Genomic DNA, 20293 nt, shown 5'->3' with positions numbered 1-20293 from the left:
ACACAGAATACACAAGTACAACACACCCATCAGACCAAAACACACAGAATACACAAGTGCAACACACCCATCAGACCACAACACACAGAATACACAAGTGCAACACACCCATCAGACCACAACACACAGAATACACAAGTGCAACACACCCATCAGACCAAAACACACAGAATACACAAGTGCAACACACCCATCAGACCACAACACACCGAATACACAAGTGCAACACACCCATCAGACCACAACACACAGAATACACAAGTGCAACACACCCATCAGACCAAAACACACAGAATACACAAGTGCAACACACCCATCAGACCACAACACACAGAATACACAAGTGCAACACACCCATCAGACCAAAACACACCGAATACACAAGTGCAACACACCCATCAGACCACAACACACCGAATACACAAGTGCAACACACCCATCAGACCACAACACACAGAATACACAAGTGCAACACACCCATCAGACCACAACACACCGAATACACAAGTGCAACACACCCATCAGACCAAAACACACCGAATACACAAGTGCAACACACCCATCAGACCACAACACACAGAATACACAAGTGCAACACACCCATCAGACCACAACACACAGAATACACAAGTGCAACACACCCATCAGACCAAAACACACCGAATACACAAGTGCAACACACCCATCAGACCACAACACACAGAATACACAAGTGCAACACACCCATCAGACCACAACACACAGAATACACAAGTGCAACACACCCATCAGACCAAAACACACAGAATACACAAGTGCAACACACCCATCAGACCAAAACACACCGAATACACAAGTGCAACACACCCATCAGACCAAAACACACAGAATACACAAGTACAACACACCCATCAGACCACAACACACAGAATACACAAGTGCAACACACCCATCAGACCAAAACACACAGAATACACAAGTGCAACACACCCATCAGACCAAAACACACCGAATACACAAGTGCAACACACCCATCAGACCACAACACACAGAATACACAAGTGCAACACACCCATCAGACCACAACACACAGAATACACAAGTGCAACACACCCATCAGACCAAAACACACAGAATACACAAGTACAACACACCCATCAGACCAAAACACACAGAATACACAAGTGCAACACACCCATCAGACCACAACACACAGAATACACAAGGGCAACACACCCATCAGACCAAAACACACATAATACACAAGTGCAACACACCCATCAGACCACAACACACAGAATACACAAGTGCAACACACCCATCAGACCACAACACACAGAATACACAAGTGCAACACACCCATCAGACCACAACACACAGAATACACAAGTGCAACACACCCATCAGACCAAAACACACAGAATACACAAGTACAACACACCCATCAGACCACAACACACAGAATACACAAGTGCAACACACCCATCAGACCACAACACACAGAATACACAAGTGCAACACACCCATCAGGCCACAACACACAGAATACACAAGGGCAACACACCCATCAGACCAAAACACACAGAATACACAAGTACAACACACCCATCAGACCAAAACACACAGAATACACAAGTGCAACACACCCATCAGACCACAACACACAGAATACACAAGTGCAACACACCCATCAGACCACAACACACAGAATACACAAGTGCAACACACCCATCAGACCAAAACACACAGAATACACAAGTGCAACACACCCATCAGACCAAAACACACCGAATACACAAGTGCAACACACCCATCAGACCACAACACACAGAATACACAAGTGCAACACACCCATCAGACCAAAACACACAGAATACACAAGTGCAACACACCCATCAGACCACAACACACAGAATACACAAGTGCAACACACCCATCAGACCACAACACACAGAATACACAAGTGCAACACACCCATCAGACCAAAACACACAGAATACACAAGTGCAACACACCCATCAGACCACAACACACAGAATACACAAGTGCAACACACCCATCAAACCACAACACACAGAATACACAAGTGCAACATTACTATAGTAAAAGTGTATTAACCATGGTATTACTCTAGTAAAAGTGCAGTAACCATGGTTTCACTATAGTAAAAGTGCAGTAACCATGGTCTCACTATAGTAAAAGTGCAGTAACCATGGTTTCACTATAGTAAAAGTGCAGTAACCATGGTTTCACTATAGTAAAAGTGTAGTAACCATGGTTTCACTATAGTAAAAGTGCAGTAACCATGGTCTCACTATAGTAAAAGTGCAGTAACCATGGTTTCACTATAGTAAAAGTGCAGTAACCATGGTTTCACTATAGTAAAAGTGCAGTAACCATGGTCTCACTATAGTAAAAGTGCAGTAACCATGGTCTCACTATAGTAAAAGTGCAGTAACCATGGTCTCACTATAGTAAAAGTGCAGTAACCATGGTCTCACTATAGTAAAAGTGCAGTAACCATGGTTTCACTACAGTAAAAGTGCAGTAACCATGGTTTCACTACAGTAAAAGTGCAGTAACCATGGTTTCACTATAGTAAAAGTGCAGTAACCATGGTCTCACTATAGTAAAAGTGCAGTAACCATGGTATTACTATAGTAAAAGTGCAGTAACCATGGTATTACTACAGTAAAAGTGTATTAACCATGTTTTTTTGGCATATACCATTTGTATAACCAGTTTTACTACAAAAACCATGGTTAAACTATAGTTACTGTAGCAAAATCATGGTTAATTTATGGTTACTATGGTTTAACTACAGTAACCATGTTTTTTGGTTTTATTTGTAGTAAAACCATGGTTATTTTTCGTAAGGGATAGTATTAAATAGTCAGGTTCTTGTTCTTTCATCCATCTTTCTGTGCACATTTACAAATAAATATTGTAATATAAGTGTCTCTGCAGCACAAAAGCAGTCATCAGTAGCACAGGTATGTTTGTAGCAATAGCCAACAATACACTGTATGGCTCAAAATTATACATTTCTCTTTTATGACCATAATCATTAGAGTGAACCTTTGACCCTCTGAGCTCTGTTAAACCGTCTGTGTGTGTATCTATGCTTCTGGATGTTGGTTTTAATATGTCAGATATATACTCTAAATCAGTGTAAACACATATGTGATGAAGGCTGCTGCTATGTAGGGAGCAGCTTCACTCTCTTAAATCGAAGGCTGTTCTAGAAATTACTGCAGATTGGTCTTGTGAAACAATCAAAATGCAAATTTGTTATTTTAGTGAAGTGAAGTGACATACTGCCATGTATGGTGACCCATACTCGCATTTAACCCATCCAACATACACACACACAGCAGTGAACACACACACACACAGCAGTGAACACACACCCAGAGCAGTGGGCAGCATTTATGCTGCGGCGCCCGGGGAGCAGTTGGGGGTTCGGTGCCTTGCTCAAGGGCACCTCAGTCGTGGTATTGAGGGTGGAGAGAGCGCTGGACATTCACTCCCCCCACCTACTATCCCTGCCGGCCGGAGACTCGAACCCACAACCTTTGGATTACGAGTCCGACTCTCTAACCATTAGGTCACGACTTCCCCAATTACAATATTAAGTAAAGATCATGTTCCATGAAGATATTTTGTCAATTTCCTACTGTAAATATATCAAAACTTAATTTTTGATTAGTAATATGCATTGCTAAGAACTTCATTTGAACAACTTTAAAGGAGATTTTCTCAATATTTAGATTTTTTTGCACCCTCAGATTCCAGATTTTCAAATAGTTGTATCTCAGCCAAATATTGTCCTATCATAACAAACATACATCAATGGAAAGATGATTTATTCAGCTTCAGATGATGTATAAATCTTCTGATGGTTTAGTGCTGGAGGGTCACAGATCTGTGATGTTAGTGCAGTGCAGGGCTGTGTCTCGCAGAGGCTTTTATTTTGAAATCATCAGTGCCACGTCCACTGTAGCGTGTGTCCCGGGCGGAGCCGGTTCTCCTGTTGTTTCTGAAGGCTGTGTTCTGCTGAGGATGGCCTGATCTCGGGGTGCTGTTGTGTCGTGATGGACCCGGAGGCCTGCTTCACTCTGGCGTACGCCGCGTTCTCTCTGTGCTTCGTGTTCACTCCGAGCGAGGTGCGCTCCGCGGGGCTGACGGTGCAGCATCTGTTCTCGGAGTGGCTGGGCAGCGAAGACCTGCGCTTCATCCAGCACCACATCAGGAGGAGCACCCTGACCCTGCTGCTGCACTGCTGCCTGCCGCTCGGTACCGCTGCGCCACGGTTCTCCCTCTCAGAGACGCGAACCCGACCCTAGCGAGCTGTAGCGCTGTCACGTGACATGCATACTGTGCGCAGTACATACTAGAAGCGCAGATAGTGTAGTGTGCTCAACATGACGCTGATGATTAGAGTTGACGCGCTACAGATTCCATAGTGTTACAAATAATGCTACAGTGAAGTTATTCTCTCAATAATAATAATATACTACGAGGCACATTTATACTCATGAACGCATTGACTTTTACTGCCACTGTTCATTTTGCTTCTGCATTCGTTAAACTCTTGTTTGAACCATTGGTTACAGTTTATATCTGTTTTATTAGCGTATCTTATCTGATAGTTGGCCGTTTTATTCACTAAACACTGTTTTGGTGTCCTTGCTGGTCAGTTTGTCAGCTATGTTACTGTATGTCATCTTTATGTCACTACAGTCTTAAACATTAATTTGCTTTGTGGTTATTTTAAAAGATGTGTGTTGTTCTTATTATTTTAACTAATTAATTTATTAGCTATTTGTGTAAAATTATCAGCACAATTACTAAAGACGAATACTTTTTATATCATAAATCTACCTTACACATTACATTCTATTTCAAATGGAAAAAATCATTAAAAATCATTCAAACCATGGTAGACAGTAGCGTAGTTGACTGGGCACATTGTTAGCATCTTTTAGTTAAAATCTATTTTAAGACAATATTTGCTACCGTTCAAAAGTTTAAGCTCAGTAAGGTGTGTTCTGTTTTAAGAAGTCTCTTCTGCTTGTCAAGGCTGTATTAATTTGATCCAAAATCCCAGTTTTATTGTGAAATATTATTACAATTTAAAATAATGGGTTTCTTTTTTAATGTATCTCTGTGATCTGCAGCTGTATTTTCAGCATCATTACTGCAGTCTTCAGTGTCACATGATCTTCAGAAATAATAATAATATACTGATTTACTATCAATGTTGGAAACTGTTTTGCTTCTTCCTTTTTTTTTAAAGAAATTATTACTTTTATTCAGCAAGCATGTTTTAAAGTGATACAAAGTGATAGTGGAATCACAGGAATAAATTACACTTTGAAGTATATTAAAATAAAAATAAAAAAACTTATTTTACATTGCAATAATATTTCACAACATTACAGTTTTTTCTGTATTTTTGATCAAATAAATGCAGACTTGGTGAGCAGAAGAATCTTCTTTAAAAAAATAAAATAAAAATCCTACTGATCCCAAAAACTCGAAGAATCGTGATGCGTTCCAATAATCTCAGAATCGATGCATGAATCACGATGCATCAATTTATTGTCCCAGCCCCAATTGTGATGTGAGAGCTGTAATATGCATGGGCTCATATGAACACAGCTATTCTCATGTTTCAGTGTTCACTATGTGACGTGTGTGTGTTGTCTGTGTTTCAGGATATTACATAGGAATGTGTTTCGCGTCTCCGGAGCAGAATCTGCTGTACGTGCATCAGACAACTCTGGGCTGGCAGCTGTACTTCAGTGTCTCTCTGGCCGTGCTGCTGGTGAGCTGTGTTCTGGCACTGCACTGGTCCAGACGCGGCTGGGTGAATCACCCCATCTGCAGGGCGCTCAGCGCTCACGCCCAGCCGCAGTCCAGCTGGAGAGCTGTGGCCTCCTCCATCAACATCGAGTTCCGCCGCATCGATAAGTTCTCCTCGGGCTGCCCGAGCGCCAGAGTGATTGTCACCGACACCTGGGTGATGAAGGTCAGCACGTACTCACTACACGTGGCCCTGCATCAGGACTGTCACCTGACCGTCACGGACTCCCAACAGCACAGCCTGTCTCCTGAGCTCAATGCGCCGGTGCAGATCCTCACCATCAGAGTGGCCAGCCTCAACCCCAGAGTCCAGCCCTTCCACATCAGGTGCCGTCTCCAGTGTTGAGGAACCTTGCTGTTAAAAGTAATGCATTACAATATTGTGGTACTCCATAAAAAGTAACTAATTATGTTACTTAGTTACCTTTTATGGAAAGTAATGCTTTACGTTACTTTTGAGTTAATTTTTAAAATCTGGGCAGGGTTTGCTTGTTTGTTTTTAATATAAAAAGTTATTGTACAAATGTAAAAACACTTTTACTTCAGAGTGAAGTGAATCCGGCTCAGACTGAAGGACATGTAGATTCAGGTCTGTACAGTAGAGGGCGCCGCTCAAACTAATCACATTTAAGAATATGACGCAGGAGAAGAAAGTTCAACACTATTCAGTAATAACTACAATCAAACACAGATGTGTCATTTCTGCTGAGTTTGGTTGAAATGGATCATTGAAGGTCAGCAGCAAAGACATTGATTAATAAAATGGGATTAAATACATAACTGATATTTGTCTAATTTAACATTTAATTATTGCAGGTTTGTATAATATTCTGAGTTTGCATCTCACAGTATTTATTGATGTTGAGGAACACTGAATGTGTTTTAGTGCAGGTGAGATGAGTAAATACATGTAGATATTTAGTCTAGAACTACAGTAAGATCATGTTGATATTTAGTCTAGAACTACAGTAAGATCATGTTGATATTTAGTCTAGAACTACAGTAAGATCATGTAGATATTTAGTCTAGATCTACAGTAAGATCATGTTTATATTTAGTCTGGAACTACAGTAAGATCATGTAGATATTTAGTCTAGAACTACAGTAAGATCATGTAGATATTTAGTCTAGAACTACAGTAAGATCCTGTAGATATTTACTCTAGAACTACAGTAAGATCATGTAGATATTTAGTCTAGATCTACAGTAAGATCATGTTGATATTTAGTCTGGAACTACAGTAAGATCATGTTTATATTTAGTCTGGAACTACAGTAAGATCATGATGATATTTAGTCTGGAACTACAGTAAGATCATGTTGATATTTAGTCTAGATCTACAGTAAGATCATGTTGATATTTAGTCTAGAACTACAGTAAGATCATGATGATATTTAGTCTAGAACTACAGTAAGATCATGATGATATTTAGTCTAGAACTACAGTAAGATCATGTTGATATTTAGTCTAGAACTACAGTAAGATCATGTTGATATTTAGTCTAGAACTACAGTAAGATCATGTTGATATTTAGTCTGGAACTACAGTAAGATCATGTTGATATTTAGTCTAGATCTACAGTAAGATCATGTTGATATTTAGTCTAGAACTACAGTAAGATCATGTTGATATTTAGTCTGGAACTACAGTAAGATCATGTTGATATTTAGTCTAGATCTACAGTAAGATCATGTTGATATTTAGTCTAGAACTACAGTAAGATCATGTTGATATTTAGTCTGGAACTACAGTAAGATCATGTTGATATTTAGTCTAGAACTACAGTAAGATCATGTTGATATTTAGTCTAGATCTACAGTAAGATCATGTTGATATTTAGTCTAGAACTACAGTAAGATCATGTTGATATTTAGTCTGGAACTACAGTAAGATCATGTTGATATTTAGTCTGGAACTACAGTAAGATCATGTTGATATTTAGTCTAGATCTACAGTAAGATCATGTTGATATTTAGTCTAGAACTACAGTAAGATCATGATGATATTTAGTCTAGATCTACAGTAAGATCATGTTGATATTTAGTCTGGAACTACAGTAAGATCATGTTGATATTTAGTCTAGAACTACAGTAAGATCATGATGATATTTAGTCTGGAACTGCAGTAAGATCATGTTGATATTTAGTCTGGAACTACAGTAAGATCATGTTGATATTTAGTCTAGAACTACAGTAAGATCATGATGATATTTAGTCTGGAACTACAGTAAGATCATGTTGATATTTAGTCTGGAACTACAGTAAGATCATGTTGATATTTAGTCTAGATCTACAGTATGATCATGTTGATATTTAGTCTAGAACTACAGTAAGATCATGTTGATATTTAGTCTAGAACTACAGTAAGATCATGATGATATTTAGTCTGGAACTACAGTAAGATCATGATGATATTTAGTCTGGAACTACAGTAAGATCATGTTGATATTTACTCTAGAACTACAGTAAGATCATGTTGATATTTAGTCTGGAACTACAGTAAGATCATGATGATATTTAGTCTGGAACTACAGTAAGATCATGATGATATTTAGTCTAGATCTACAGTAAGATCATGTTGACATTTACTCTAGAACTACAGTAAGATCATGTTGATATTTAGTCTGGAACTACAGTAAGATCATGTTGATATTTAGTCTAGAACTACAGTAAGATCATGATGATATTTAGTCTGGAACTACAGTAAGATCATGTTGATATTTAGTCTGGAACTACAGTAAGATCATGTTGATATTTAGTCTGGAACTACAGTAAGATCATGTTGATATTTAGTCTAGAACTACAGGAAGATCATGATGATATTTAGTCTAGAACTACAGTAAGATCATGTTGATATTTAGTCTGGAACTACAGTAAGATTATGTTGATATTTAGTCTAGAACTACAGTAAGATCATGATGATATTTAGTCTAGAAACTACAGTAAGATCATGATGATATTTAGTCTAGAACTACAGTAAGATCATGTAGATATTTAGTCTAGAACTACAGTAAGATCATGTTGATATTTAGTCTAGAACTACAGTAAGATCATGATGATATTTAGTCTGGAACTACAGTAAGATTATGTTGATATTTAGTCTAGATCTACAGTAAGAACTACAGAAACACAGGAACTGGAGTTATGCATTTGAAAAATAACTCAGAGATTTCCTTCTAATTAAAAAGTAATGCATTACATCAATTCACTTACTTTACTAGTTACTTAAAAAAAGGTAATTAGATTACCTCAACACTGGCCGTCACACGCTGGAGATGCATGGGCCTGCTGTAACAATCTCAGTGATGGACCAGTGTTACTGTGCTTCTCATGCAGGCTGAAGTCCACTGAGTACCAGGAGCTGCAGGAGAAACTGCATGCGCCCATCAGAAATGCTGCCAATGTGGTCATCCATCTGACCATGAGCGAGCTCTTCCTGGAAACCTTCAAGACGTATGTGAAGATGAACGTGGTTTACAAGTGTCCGAGTGGACAGGTGAGCACTGAAACCATCAGGAAACAGCACCACACACTTCTCCCAGGGCTTCACAGAAGCCTTCACTGGAAACTTCAGCCATTCAGGGCAACATAGATAACGACAGAGATTCAAAACTCTCTACTAACTCATTTTTTTGGCATGAAATGCTCATGAAGCATTGTGAATGATGTAACACGTTAGATGAATTAATACGCATCATGGACTATCAATGAACATAACATATCATTTATTTATATAGCACTCTTCATACATCAAATTCAACTCTAAGTGCTTCACAAACAAAACAAAAATATATTAAAAATACAATATCAATATGAAATAATCAAAGCACAAAATGATTCAACAAGTAAACAAATATAAACAAATGTAGAAAATAAGGCACAAAAGATCAAATAAAACAATGCAAAATTACACACACTGTTATATTCATGACCAATTTTAAAAAGATATGTCTTAACCCATCTTTTAAAAATATTAATACTAGTGGAGTCTCTTAATTATTTTGGTAGGCTTTTCCAGATTTTTGGAGCATAATGGCTTACAGAGGTACCACCAGATCGCTTCAGATTTACTGTGTAGTGTGCCAAAGGACCAGCGCTAGAGTATTCTGTTAGGAATATATTTACACAAACAGTCAGAAATGTACGATGTTGTCAGATTATGCAGTAATAAAAGAATCTTAAAATCAATCCTTTGATGAACTGATAACCATGTAATTAGATGAAAACCGCTGTAATATGTTCTCGCTTCTTTAAATCATTAATATTCTGGCTGCTGCATTGTGTATCAAGTGTAACTTAACTATAGACCCTTTTGATAAGACAGTACACAGCAGTACAGTTATCAAGTCAAGAGTAGATAAATGCATGGATTAGTTTCTTAGCATCATTAAAAGATAAAAAAGGAAGAATCCTGGTGTTTCTCAGGTGATAGAAACTAGTTTTTGTCACTTGACTAATATGAGACTTAAAACTCAAATCACAATCCAAACTAACACCCAGGTTTTTTTTACCTCTTTCTTAGATTGTAATGCTAAGGAAGCCAGACCAGCTTCTATCCTCTCCTTCTCAGTTTCTAGCCTACAATAAGAATTTCAGTTTTATCTTCATTCATTTTTAGAAAATGTGCATTCTTCTATTTCACAATACTAGACAGTCAGTTTGACAACCTCTGTATTACAACAGTGTCTCTGAATTTCTGGATGATGCTGATAAGAGGAAGCATATATAATGAAAATAAAACTGGACCAATAATTGATCCTTGTGGAACACCATATAATATGTCAGTTATATTCACCTAAAAGTTCCTTTCTGTAATATACATTTCAAATCAATTTAAAACATTACCAGAGACCTATACATTTCCCAATCTGTCAATCAGAATACAATGATCAGCATGTCAAATGCTGCACTTAGATCTAAGAGGATTAAAACTGATGCATTACCTTTGTCTGTGTTTAATCTCAGATCAATAAGGCTGCTTCAGTATTATGACCTTGTCTGAAACCTAACTGATATTTCTCCTGAACACTATTGTCAACCAAAATGAAGGCTATATTTTACATTTATTTATCTGGTTAATGTTCCACATAAAAATTTTAATAGAATAAAACTGGATGCTCTGCAGTGAATGGGTGCCGTCAGAATGAGAGTCCAAACAGCTGATAAAAACATCACAATAATCCACACCACTCCAGTCCATCAGTTAACATCTGGAGAAGACAAAAGCTGAAACACATCCAGCATTATGACGTTTTTAACTAAAATCTGCGTCCATAATCCATAATAATGCTTCCTCCAGTGACAACGTTCATCTCCTGTAGTCTCTCACATCAAAATCCAGCCACATATGTGTTTAGAGCTGTTTTGTCTTGTAAACGCTGCTTGATCTGCAGATTTCTCTCCTGATTCAGACCAGAACACTTCACTGGAGGAAGCGTTATTATGAATTATGGACTCGCATTTTAGTTCAGAACGTCTTAATGATGCATCGATTCTTAAAAACACACCTTTCAGCATCTCAAGACATTAATTGATGGAAGAATGGTACATGCATAAATATAAATGAAGATGAATCTGTTCATTGTTGATAGCTGATGCATCAAGTATTTTGAACCTGTTACTGTGAAATCTCATCAGCAGCGGTGCTTCTGCACAGAATGATTGGTGTGTTTTTGACAATGCGTGATGGGAGTAACAGCATCTTCTGTGATGCTGGATCTCTTCGTCTGCGTGCTGATCTTGAACTGAAGTGCTCTGTGTCTCTGCAGGAGCTGGAGCCGTGCATCGGCTGTATGCAGGCCAGCGCCGGTGTGAAGCTGCTGCGTCTGTGTCAGGCTGACGGGGACGGAGAGTGTCAGGAGTGCTTCTGCCGGCCCATGTGGTGTCTCACCTGTATGGGGAAATGGTTCGCCAGTCGCCAGGACCAGCAGCAGCCGGAGACGTGGCTGAGCAGCAGGGTCCCGTGTCCCACCTGCAGGGCCAAGTTCTGTATTCTAGACGTCTGCTCTGTCGAATGAGGAGATCCGTCTGAACTTCTGTGTGCTCTCAAAACCTGCGTGCCTTTCAAACTACAAACATGATGGAGAATCAAGCTCGTCAAGAGCTTGTCCAGCTCATGTTTTGCCACAAACTCAGCAGAAACAATACATTAATTAATTAAAGCTGTTTCTCACTCAATCTCCTCATGTCTTCTGTCATCTGGTTGATAGTTTAGAGTGTTTTATCCAGTAAAAGCTCTTTTAGTCTAATTGTTCAGCTGCTGCTTCAGAGTCAAATCTTGACTGATTTTGATCAAGTAAAGGTCAGAATATCTGCAGTCATGTCTCCAGATGAACTCTTACTGGACTGAAGCAGCTCAGCTTTACTTGATTCTCCAGCAATCATTTTCTAGATAAATCAGTGCATCTCAAATCTGATCATCAGGATCTTCTGAGGAGTGTTTGTTTCCAGAAGCTTTACTTTCACTGTTCCTCAGCGGAGGAATGATCTTCACAAACCTCCAGAACATCTCACATCTTCTGAGGAGCGTTTATTTCTTCATCTCTCAATCAGCATTGCATTATTTGTTTGAATCTCATCTTACTGAGACATATTACTGGAGATGCATGGCGAGGACTGGTATTTATATCATTTTATATCTGCTGTACTGTTATTAAGATTTACATCACAAGCAGCAGAATTTCATCATAGAAATATCAGCATCAAATTCATTTTTTTTGCTCTATAGGAGTCTCTGAATAAAATTGAGCTTTTTCCCTCCATATTCTCACTATATCACTGTATATGAGCCATAAAAGCCTGATTATAAAAATGATACTCAAAAAAAAACACATGCAAACTTTTGTTTTTGTCTTTTTCTAGGGATTGTGAAGGTTCAATAAACTCTTCTAAAAAGAGAAACATTTTTTTCCTGGCTATTTGGTCTAAACATTTGGTCTGCTTGAGCACATAAAAATCAGGAGCTGTATTCTCAAAAAAATATTGCAAGGCTCCAAATGTGGAACTCACTCATCTTACAAAAGCGTTGTAAAGCTAAAACTAGCTAGCTCCTAAACCCAGGACTGCTTAGACGTCCTTCTGAGGATCCTAAGAGAAACTTCAAAACGATCAAAAGCATGGCTGAGTGTTTCTGCTGGAATATTACAATGACATCCACCTTTTACAACGATACGGCCTGCATCACAGCGGTTTTCTCTTTGTCTTGTGTTTGGTGGTTCTCTAGTATGTTTTTGAAGGGAAGCAGCATGTCTCTTCTGCACTTGCACTAAAGCTGCAGGCGCTGACAGAGGAAAGCAGAGAACAAGGAAAAACCACCCACGTCTGTCACAGACTGAAACACCTTTGAAAATGGAGAGAAAAAGATGCGTTTTCAAGCAAAAGCGTATTAGTCTCAGACAGCATCAGCACCTGATTCTCTAGTGAAGGGCACTTTTCTTCATTCTTCTGATCAAATCCAGCATATCTGAAGCACACCAACACTACAGTTTATTTCTGTATTTTCATTCAAATGATTATTTCTTATAATTTCTTTGAGGGAACATGAGCTCTGATCTTTGTTTAAATGCACAGCACATCTGTTGTATTGAGCTGATCATTGTATAGAGTTTATGAACAGTGTATATGATAAGAGTTTGAATAAAACAACCAATATCTTTCATGATTTATAACCGTGACCTTTTATTTCTGTAAATCGTGTGCATGATGATGGTTTGTGTTAATGTAGCACAGCTGAACAAAGACACACCGAGCGGTCTATTCTTAAAGCATTTATTTGGCTCGATTCCTTCATGTGACACACATTACACTGTATATGCAATATGCTGTTCCCATCCAAACCCAAACGAGGAGTTTTTGAGTATATGGTGCTTCCTATAGTGCTTGATAATTAACTGTATTTAGGAATATGTACAAAACAGGAAATATACAGTCAAATTACACTATTACAAAGAAAAAAGCTTTGAATTTAATTACAATTCTCTGTTGTTAATGTACTGCACTGAAAGTGAAAGTACAGAAAGCGACTATGTCAGACATTTTAATGTTGAAGCAAAACCCAATGAAGATTTTTACATTCATGATGTCTCACACATAACACAAGCCAGACGGCATTCAGAGCACATTAAGGCACGCTTGAGAAAACACTGGAGGAAAAGAAAAACAAGAGATGTGCGCTGATGAAGCGTCAGCCTCCCAGAGCATTACTGAAGCACTCCAGAGCTCTGAACGCTCGTCTTCATCATATACTGATCTGCCGGAGTGCACTGTGTGCTGCTAATCATCAGAAAACTCATGCTCACACGTCAAATCAACCTTTTGCGTGCCATTTTTAGCTTTATTGTTACTAAAAGAGAGAAATCAGTCATGTGTGAAACTATAAAGCAAGTTAGTCTGTATGCAAGCGAGTGCAAGTGATCCACAAGTATCGCATCTTCACAAGCACAGGCGTTTTGTGTGAAAATATAACATTTCAATGGACAGTTCCATCTGATCCCAAACTCCACACCTCTGGCTTTTAAAACTCCTACATTTCCACTTTCTTTAACTCTCTTTCATACGGTCATCTTCCACGTCCTGTTGCTTTTCTTTGCTTCATTCAGTTTCCTCATTTAAAGCTGAGAATCACTCCTCCACGGACACTACGCTGATTTCCACACACAACCAAGCTTCACTGCATTATTTTTACATTCCTAAAATAATTAACATGTTTCAGAACTGTCCTCTGACACTGAACTAATACTAAGTGGCTAATATTGTGCAACAGAAGTGTACTGAGCGTCTCTGAACGTCTCACACACACCATAAACTATCAGAGAGAGACGTACTGATGCATTGATTTCATGAATTAAAGTACGTGTTCATACTGGAGCTCAGATGCATGACTGTCGAACTGTCAATGTACCTAAAGGATCACTAGTGAAGACCGACGAGCCAGAACCAGCGGCCAAAACAAAGCAGAAAACAAGCTCGGTCTTCTGTGAAATGCGCTCAATAACTGATTGGGAATCTAAGACTGGTGGCAATCAAAGATGGATTCTCAAATGTACAGAAGAAAAACAAAGCAAATGAATAGTGATCAGACTGCAGATGAGAATCAATCACTTAATCAGCATGCAAAACACCTGCAGCTAAACAAACTTTATTTAGGGATGACCCCATCAGGCTTTTTTGTGCCCAGATCCGATTCAATTCATTGAGTATTGAGTATCAGCTGATACCAATCAGTTAAAAACACTTGATCGGCCCCAATCCAGATCCTTGAGATCGGCTCGGGACGATCACTTTTATCATGATCATTTGTCCAGTTATGTTTGTGTTTTAGTACGGTGAGAGCTATAATAATAAAATAAAATATGAAGATAAACTGCCATCTGTTATAATTAAATGTGCCTGTAAAATGAAGCTGAATGTCTGCCGTTCTCAGATGATTTCAGTCGTCAGTAATCAGTCATTTCTATTCTGAATGCTGGCGTACAGTATTTCTCTCAACAGATGCTTCAATGTTTGACAGTTACTCTATTAGCTGTTAGTATGGGGTTCACCGTGTACCAGCCATGGCTATTATTATACAATAAAATAATCAGGTATTAGGGACAAAATATCAACATGACATGGTAATAAAAAGTTCAAATTAAACTGCAAAACAAGGTTTATGTTTTAAGCACAGATCAAGACAAATGCTGACACTGTCAGACACAACGCAATATATCACCTATTTTACATCTATTAAATCATACAATACGTGTGTATATATATATCTTCAATTAAAATGTTAACATGTGAATACAGAAAGCAGACAGTTTGAATCATGGAGTCTGTACTCGCTCGTCTGGATGTGTTTGAAGACCATCACCAGCTGAAGAGAGTGTTCTGTCCTAACGTCATGAAGTAGATCTGACTGCTTCCCCCCGACTGCACCGAGGCGAAAAACACCTGCGCGCACACACACACACACACACACACACACACACACACACATTATTCTTTGTTAACAATTATTCTAAATTGTTGAATAATCTGTAGAGATGTTCTGCATTTCTGAATGTGATGTTACAGAAGCGTATAGAGATGTTTTCTTACTTTATCATTTCTCTCACACAGGAACTTGAGCTTCTGAGCCTTCTTGTGCATGAAGACTCCCTCTAGACTGGCGGTCTTGGCGGACCTCAGCTCGATGGCTTTCTCTCCCCATCCCATCACTTGATTCGACTGAAGATAAGCTGCAGATCAACAACAACATCACATCAACCAGAGTCACGAATAAAAATCTCCAGCTGATTCAGTTCAGTAAAGCTCAGATGATCTGGAGCAAACAGATCATTGCTGGTCAACATCAGCAGATCTGAACAAGAATGAGTCTAGTTTAAAGGGGTCATGAACTGAGAAACTAAAATTCCCTTGATCTTTTGACATATAAGAGAGCACTGTACTTTAAAAACAAGTTTGTTTAAGTTTCAGAACTCAAAACTTTCTCGTTAGTCTAAAAACAGCTTATATTGAATGCAGTCTGCCAAAAGGACAGCTTGTGTTATGTTCTACTCTATGATGTAATAGTGTGGATAAGCACCGCCTCCGCAGAAGATGATCAGCGCCTGCTTCTACATCACTACCTGTTTAGCCCCGCCTACCAATTCTACATCACAGCCTTTTTAGCCCCGCCCACCGATTCTACATCAGTCTGTTTAGCCCCGCCCACCGATTCTACATCACTGCCTGTTTAGCCCCGCCTACCAATTCTACATCACAGTCTTTTTAGCCCCGCCCACCGATTCTACATCAGTCTGTTTAGCCCCGCCCACCGATTCTACATCACTGCCTGTTTAGCCCCGCCCACCGATTCTACATCAGTTTTTTTAGCCCCGCCCACCGATTCTACAGCACTGCCTGTTTAGCCCCGCCCACCGATTCTACAGCACTGTCTGTTTAGCCCCGCCCACCGATTCTACAGCACTGCCTGTTTAGCCCCGCCCACCGATTCTACAGCACTGTCTGTTTAGCCCCGCCCACCGATTCTACAGCACTGCCTGTTTAGCCCCGCCCACCGATTCTACAGCACTGCCTGTTTAGCCCCGCCCACCGATTCTACAGCACTGTCTGTTTAGCCCCGCCCACCGATTCTACAGCACTGCCTGTTTAGCCCCTTGCTTTATTCTAACATGTATTGTTTACGATAGAAGTGAAGGCGCAGGTTACGCAGAAACCAAACGATAAAGATGCTCTGAAGACAACAAGATGCTGTTCAGTGCCAAGCTGTGAAAAAAACATAGTGTTTGCATCGCCTTACTTCTGATCCCAAAGTTAGTAAAAAGTGGATGAACTTTATTTTAAATGAAGATCCAGACCACGTCAGTAAGAACTTGGTTCTTAGTTCACTTCATTTTACCGCAGATTTGTTCACAAACAAGACACAATTCGACACTGGATTTTCAGAAAGATTGAAACTAAAAGACGTGTGTGACTCTATTGGATCCCACAGTAATGTCACAACACAAGCGTGACTTTTCATTACGTGATCACTATGGCTGTCTCTTCTTACAGATCGTTTGATATATATTGAGTATTTATGCATTTTAAACCTAGATCACAGCAGCGTCCATCTGTGAGGAATGTAGGCTGTCAATCAAACACAACTATTAGCCAATCACAGCAGTGGGCGTTTACTTCTGAGTCTACAATCCTCCACATCTATTCAAACAGAGCGTTCTGATGAGGGGGTTAACAACAGGACAGAAAATAGTCTGTTACTTCTAAATTATGATGTTTTTATGTAAAAATCTTAACATTATTAGTGGACCTCAGAGAACAGTACAAAATAAAAAACAGAGGGAGTTCATGACCTTTTAACAGCACATCTGCATATTCATCTAAACTATATGAACAGTGATTAGAGCCATGTAGTTTAAAAAAAATTATCTTCACCAGTAACCCTTGTGCTGTTCTGAAAATCCTTTTCCAGAAATGACCTGCCTTTTAAACTTGCTTGCTCATTATGCTGTATTATCATAGGGTTTGTGTGTGTTTTAGATCTCTCTGATCGTAGGCCTCATTGATCTGAGCTTATGCACCTCTGATCAGTTTTTTTTCTTTCACTTTTTTCAGTTTCACATCCCCCCCCCCCCCCCACAGTGTTTCACTTTTTTGACAGTTTTCACCGTTTTCACAGTGAATTACAATATAAACAAAAAAAAGACCCTGATTTTTTTTACATCCTGAACTTCTGAGGGAATGAAGATGCAGTGAATGTTCTCGCCTGTCATTCAAACAGAGAAAGAGAAATCATCAGATCTAATGGCTCTCACTGGATTGCCTTCTGTTTCATCACGCATCACGTGCCATGAGGACAGGCCTGCTCATACCGAGAACAATAACGATATTAGGGTCAAGTTTGATCTGAGCATGTGCTTCAGTTACGTTTTCAGAAGATAAATGCATGACTTTAGCTCTGAAAGCAATGCCAAAGATATTGTTCCAGTTGTGGTGTGGACTTTGGAAACTTCAGTGTCTTTATTGTGATCAGCCTCATCCAGAGCTGAAGAACGGCAGCGGCTTTTCTCCACTCCATCTGCTGCTGTGTAGGAAGTGAGGTGACTCATCCATCCAAATGACTTGTATTGCTATTTCACATTTAGAGTCTCATGCACATCAGTCATTACAAGAACTTCTTTAATATGACTGCAGCTCTAGAGTAACATAGCTCTCGACAAGAACACAATCAGATACATAAGACAATCAAATGATGAGAAAACATCCATACTGCACCCTGAACAGATAACCACTGTATGCCATGTGCATCTCTGCTACACGTCTGTGTGTGTGTGTGTGTGTGGAGTGCTGGAGCTCACCCACGGAGGCGGGCATCTCCCCCCACTGCAGCACCGTCTCCCTGGTGATGCGGCCATAGGTGTCAATGTAGACGCCCTCGTCCTCGTAACACAGCAACAGCTCCATCCCACTGCTGCTGGGGAGGATGATGATGGCATGCGGCCGAATCACACCTTGGATCTGAAACACACAGGCATTCTGTTATAAAGAGATTAACAGTAACTGCCTTAATAAATACAGATTAACCTCCAGTCAGTGTCAGCAAATAGAATTCACAGATATAACACTGTACTGTACTGCTTATGCCATGGAGTCCCATTACCCATAGTTCCTCTCAAGTGCATTTACATTTACCAGCACCTAACGCAGCAGGTCACCTGGTCATTATATGAAAGTAGTATATTATATGAAAGTAGTTGTATATATATATACATTGGGGCAAATAAGTATTTGATACACTGCCGATTTTTCAAGTTTTCCCACTTACAAAGAATGGAGAGATCTGTAATTTTCATCGTAGGTACACCTCAACTGTGAGAGACAGAATATATAAAAACAAATCCAGAAAATCACATTGTATGATTTTTAAATTAATTTCCATTTTATTGCATGAAATAAGTATTTGATCACCTACCAACCAGCAAGAATTCTGGCTCTCACAGACCTGTTAGTTTGTCTTTAAGAAGCCCTCCTATCCTCCACTCATTACCTGTATTAATTGCACCTGTTTGAACTCGTTACCTGTATAAAAGACCCCTGTTCACACACTCAATCAATCAGACTCCAACCTCTCCACTGTGGGTAAGACCAAAGAGCTGTCTAATGACACTAGAGACAAAATTGTAGACCTGCACAAGGCTGGGATGGGCTACAGGACAATAGGCAAACAGCTTGGTGAGAAGGCAATAACTGGTGGCACAATTATTAGAAAATGAAAGAAATTCAAGATGAGTGTCAATCTCCCTCGGACTGGAGCGCCATGCAAGATCTCACCTCGTGGAGTATCAATGATCCTGAGAAAGATGAGGGATCAGCCGAGAACTACACGGGAGGACCTGGTCAATGACCAAAAGGGAGCTGGGACCACAGTCTCAACGGTTAACGTTAGTAACACACTACACCGTCATGGATTAAAATCCTGCAGCGCTGCTCAAGCCAGCACATGTCCAGGCCCGTCTGAAGTTTGCCAAAGACCATCTGGATGATCCAGAGGAGGCATGGGAGAAGGTCATGTGGTTAGATGAGACCAAAATAGAACTTTATGGTATAAACTCCACTCGCTGTGTTTGGAGGAAGAAGGATGAGTACAATCCCAAGAACACCATCCCAACTGTGAAGTATGGGGTGGAAACATCATGCTTTGGGGGTGCTTTTCTGCAAAGGGGACAGGACGACTGCACCGTATTGAGGGGAGGATGGATGGGGCCATGTATCGTGAGATTTTGGGCAACAACCTCCTTCCCTCAGTATTGAAGATGGGTCGTGGATGGGTCTTCCAGCATGACAATGACCCCAAACACACAGCAAGGGCAACTAAGGAGTGGCTCCGTAAGAAGCATTTCAAGGTCCTGGAGTGGCCTAGCCAGTCTCCAGACCTGAACCCAATAGAACATCTATTGAGGGAGCTG

The 20293-nt window shown here is 39.7% G+C and overlaps 2 protein-coding genes across 8 annotated transcripts in view; one reads left to right on the top strand and one right to left on the bottom strand.

Annotated features, from left to right (window-relative positions):
• The first annotated feature begins 3954 nt into the window (after positions 1–3954).
• Positions 3955–13512, top strand: tmem129 (transmembrane protein 129, E3 ubiquitin protein ligase). Of its 2 annotated transcripts, XM_079390719.1 has the most exons (5): positions 3981–4275; positions 5700–6013; positions 6083–6174; positions 9183–9342; positions 11615–13511. In XM_079390719.1, the coding sequence occupies exons 1-5, from the start codon at positions 4074–4076 to the stop codon at positions 11861–11863; spliced, it is 1017 nt and encodes a 338-aa protein (XP_079246845.1). In that variant the 5' UTR covers positions 3981–4073; the 3' UTR covers positions 11864–13511. The 2 variants fall into 2 exon arrangements, with proteins under 2 accessions (XP_079246844.1, XP_079246845.1); XM_079390718.1 differs by having other exon boundaries at positions 3955–4275; positions 5700–6174; positions 11615–13512.
• LOC306853368 (mitogen-activated protein kinase kinase kinase kinase 4-like) overlaps positions 13505–20293 on the bottom strand; it is a 63945-nt gene continuing 57156 nt past the window's right edge. For all 6 annotated transcript variants that reach the window (XM_079390712.1, XM_079390714.1, XM_079390713.1 and 3 more), the window contains exons 30-32: positions 18686–18845; positions 15924–16063; positions 13505–15776 (exon numbers count right to left, since the gene is read on the bottom strand). In XM_079390712.1, coding sequence (XP_079246838.1) covers positions 15693–15776; positions 15924–16063; positions 18686–18845 — 384 coding nt within the window. In that variant the 3' untranslated portion in view covers positions 13505–15692. The remainder of the gene's footprint in view (positions 15777–15923; positions 16064–18685; positions 18846–20293) is intronic.

This window comes from Barbus barbus (genome assembly GCF_936440315.1).
Source record: "Barbus barbus genome assembly, chromosome: 33".
Classification (NCBI taxonomy): Eukaryota; Metazoa; Chordata; class Actinopteri; order Cypriniformes; family Cyprinidae; genus Barbus; species Barbus barbus.
The sequence above is the reverse complement of the archived record's forward strand: the minus strand, read 5'-3'. Positions and strand labels throughout refer to the sequence as shown.

What these genes read in the sequence shown, in the direction of transcription:
- tmem129 (XM_079390718.1), top strand. Translation starts at nt 4,074, where the DNA reads ATGGACCCGGAGGCCTGCTTCACTCTGGCGTACGCCGCGTTCTCTCTG. An exon ending in GTCCAGCCCTTCCACATCAG is followed by an intron (nt 6,175 to 9,182) that starts GTGCCGTCTCCA and finishes CTTCTCATGCAG; the next exon opens with GCTGAAGTCCACTGAGTACC. An exon ending in ACAAGTGTCCGAGTGGACAG is followed by an intron (nt 9,343 to 11,614) that starts GTGAGCACTGAA and finishes GTGTCTCTGCAG; the next exon opens with GAGCTGGAGCCGTGCATCGG.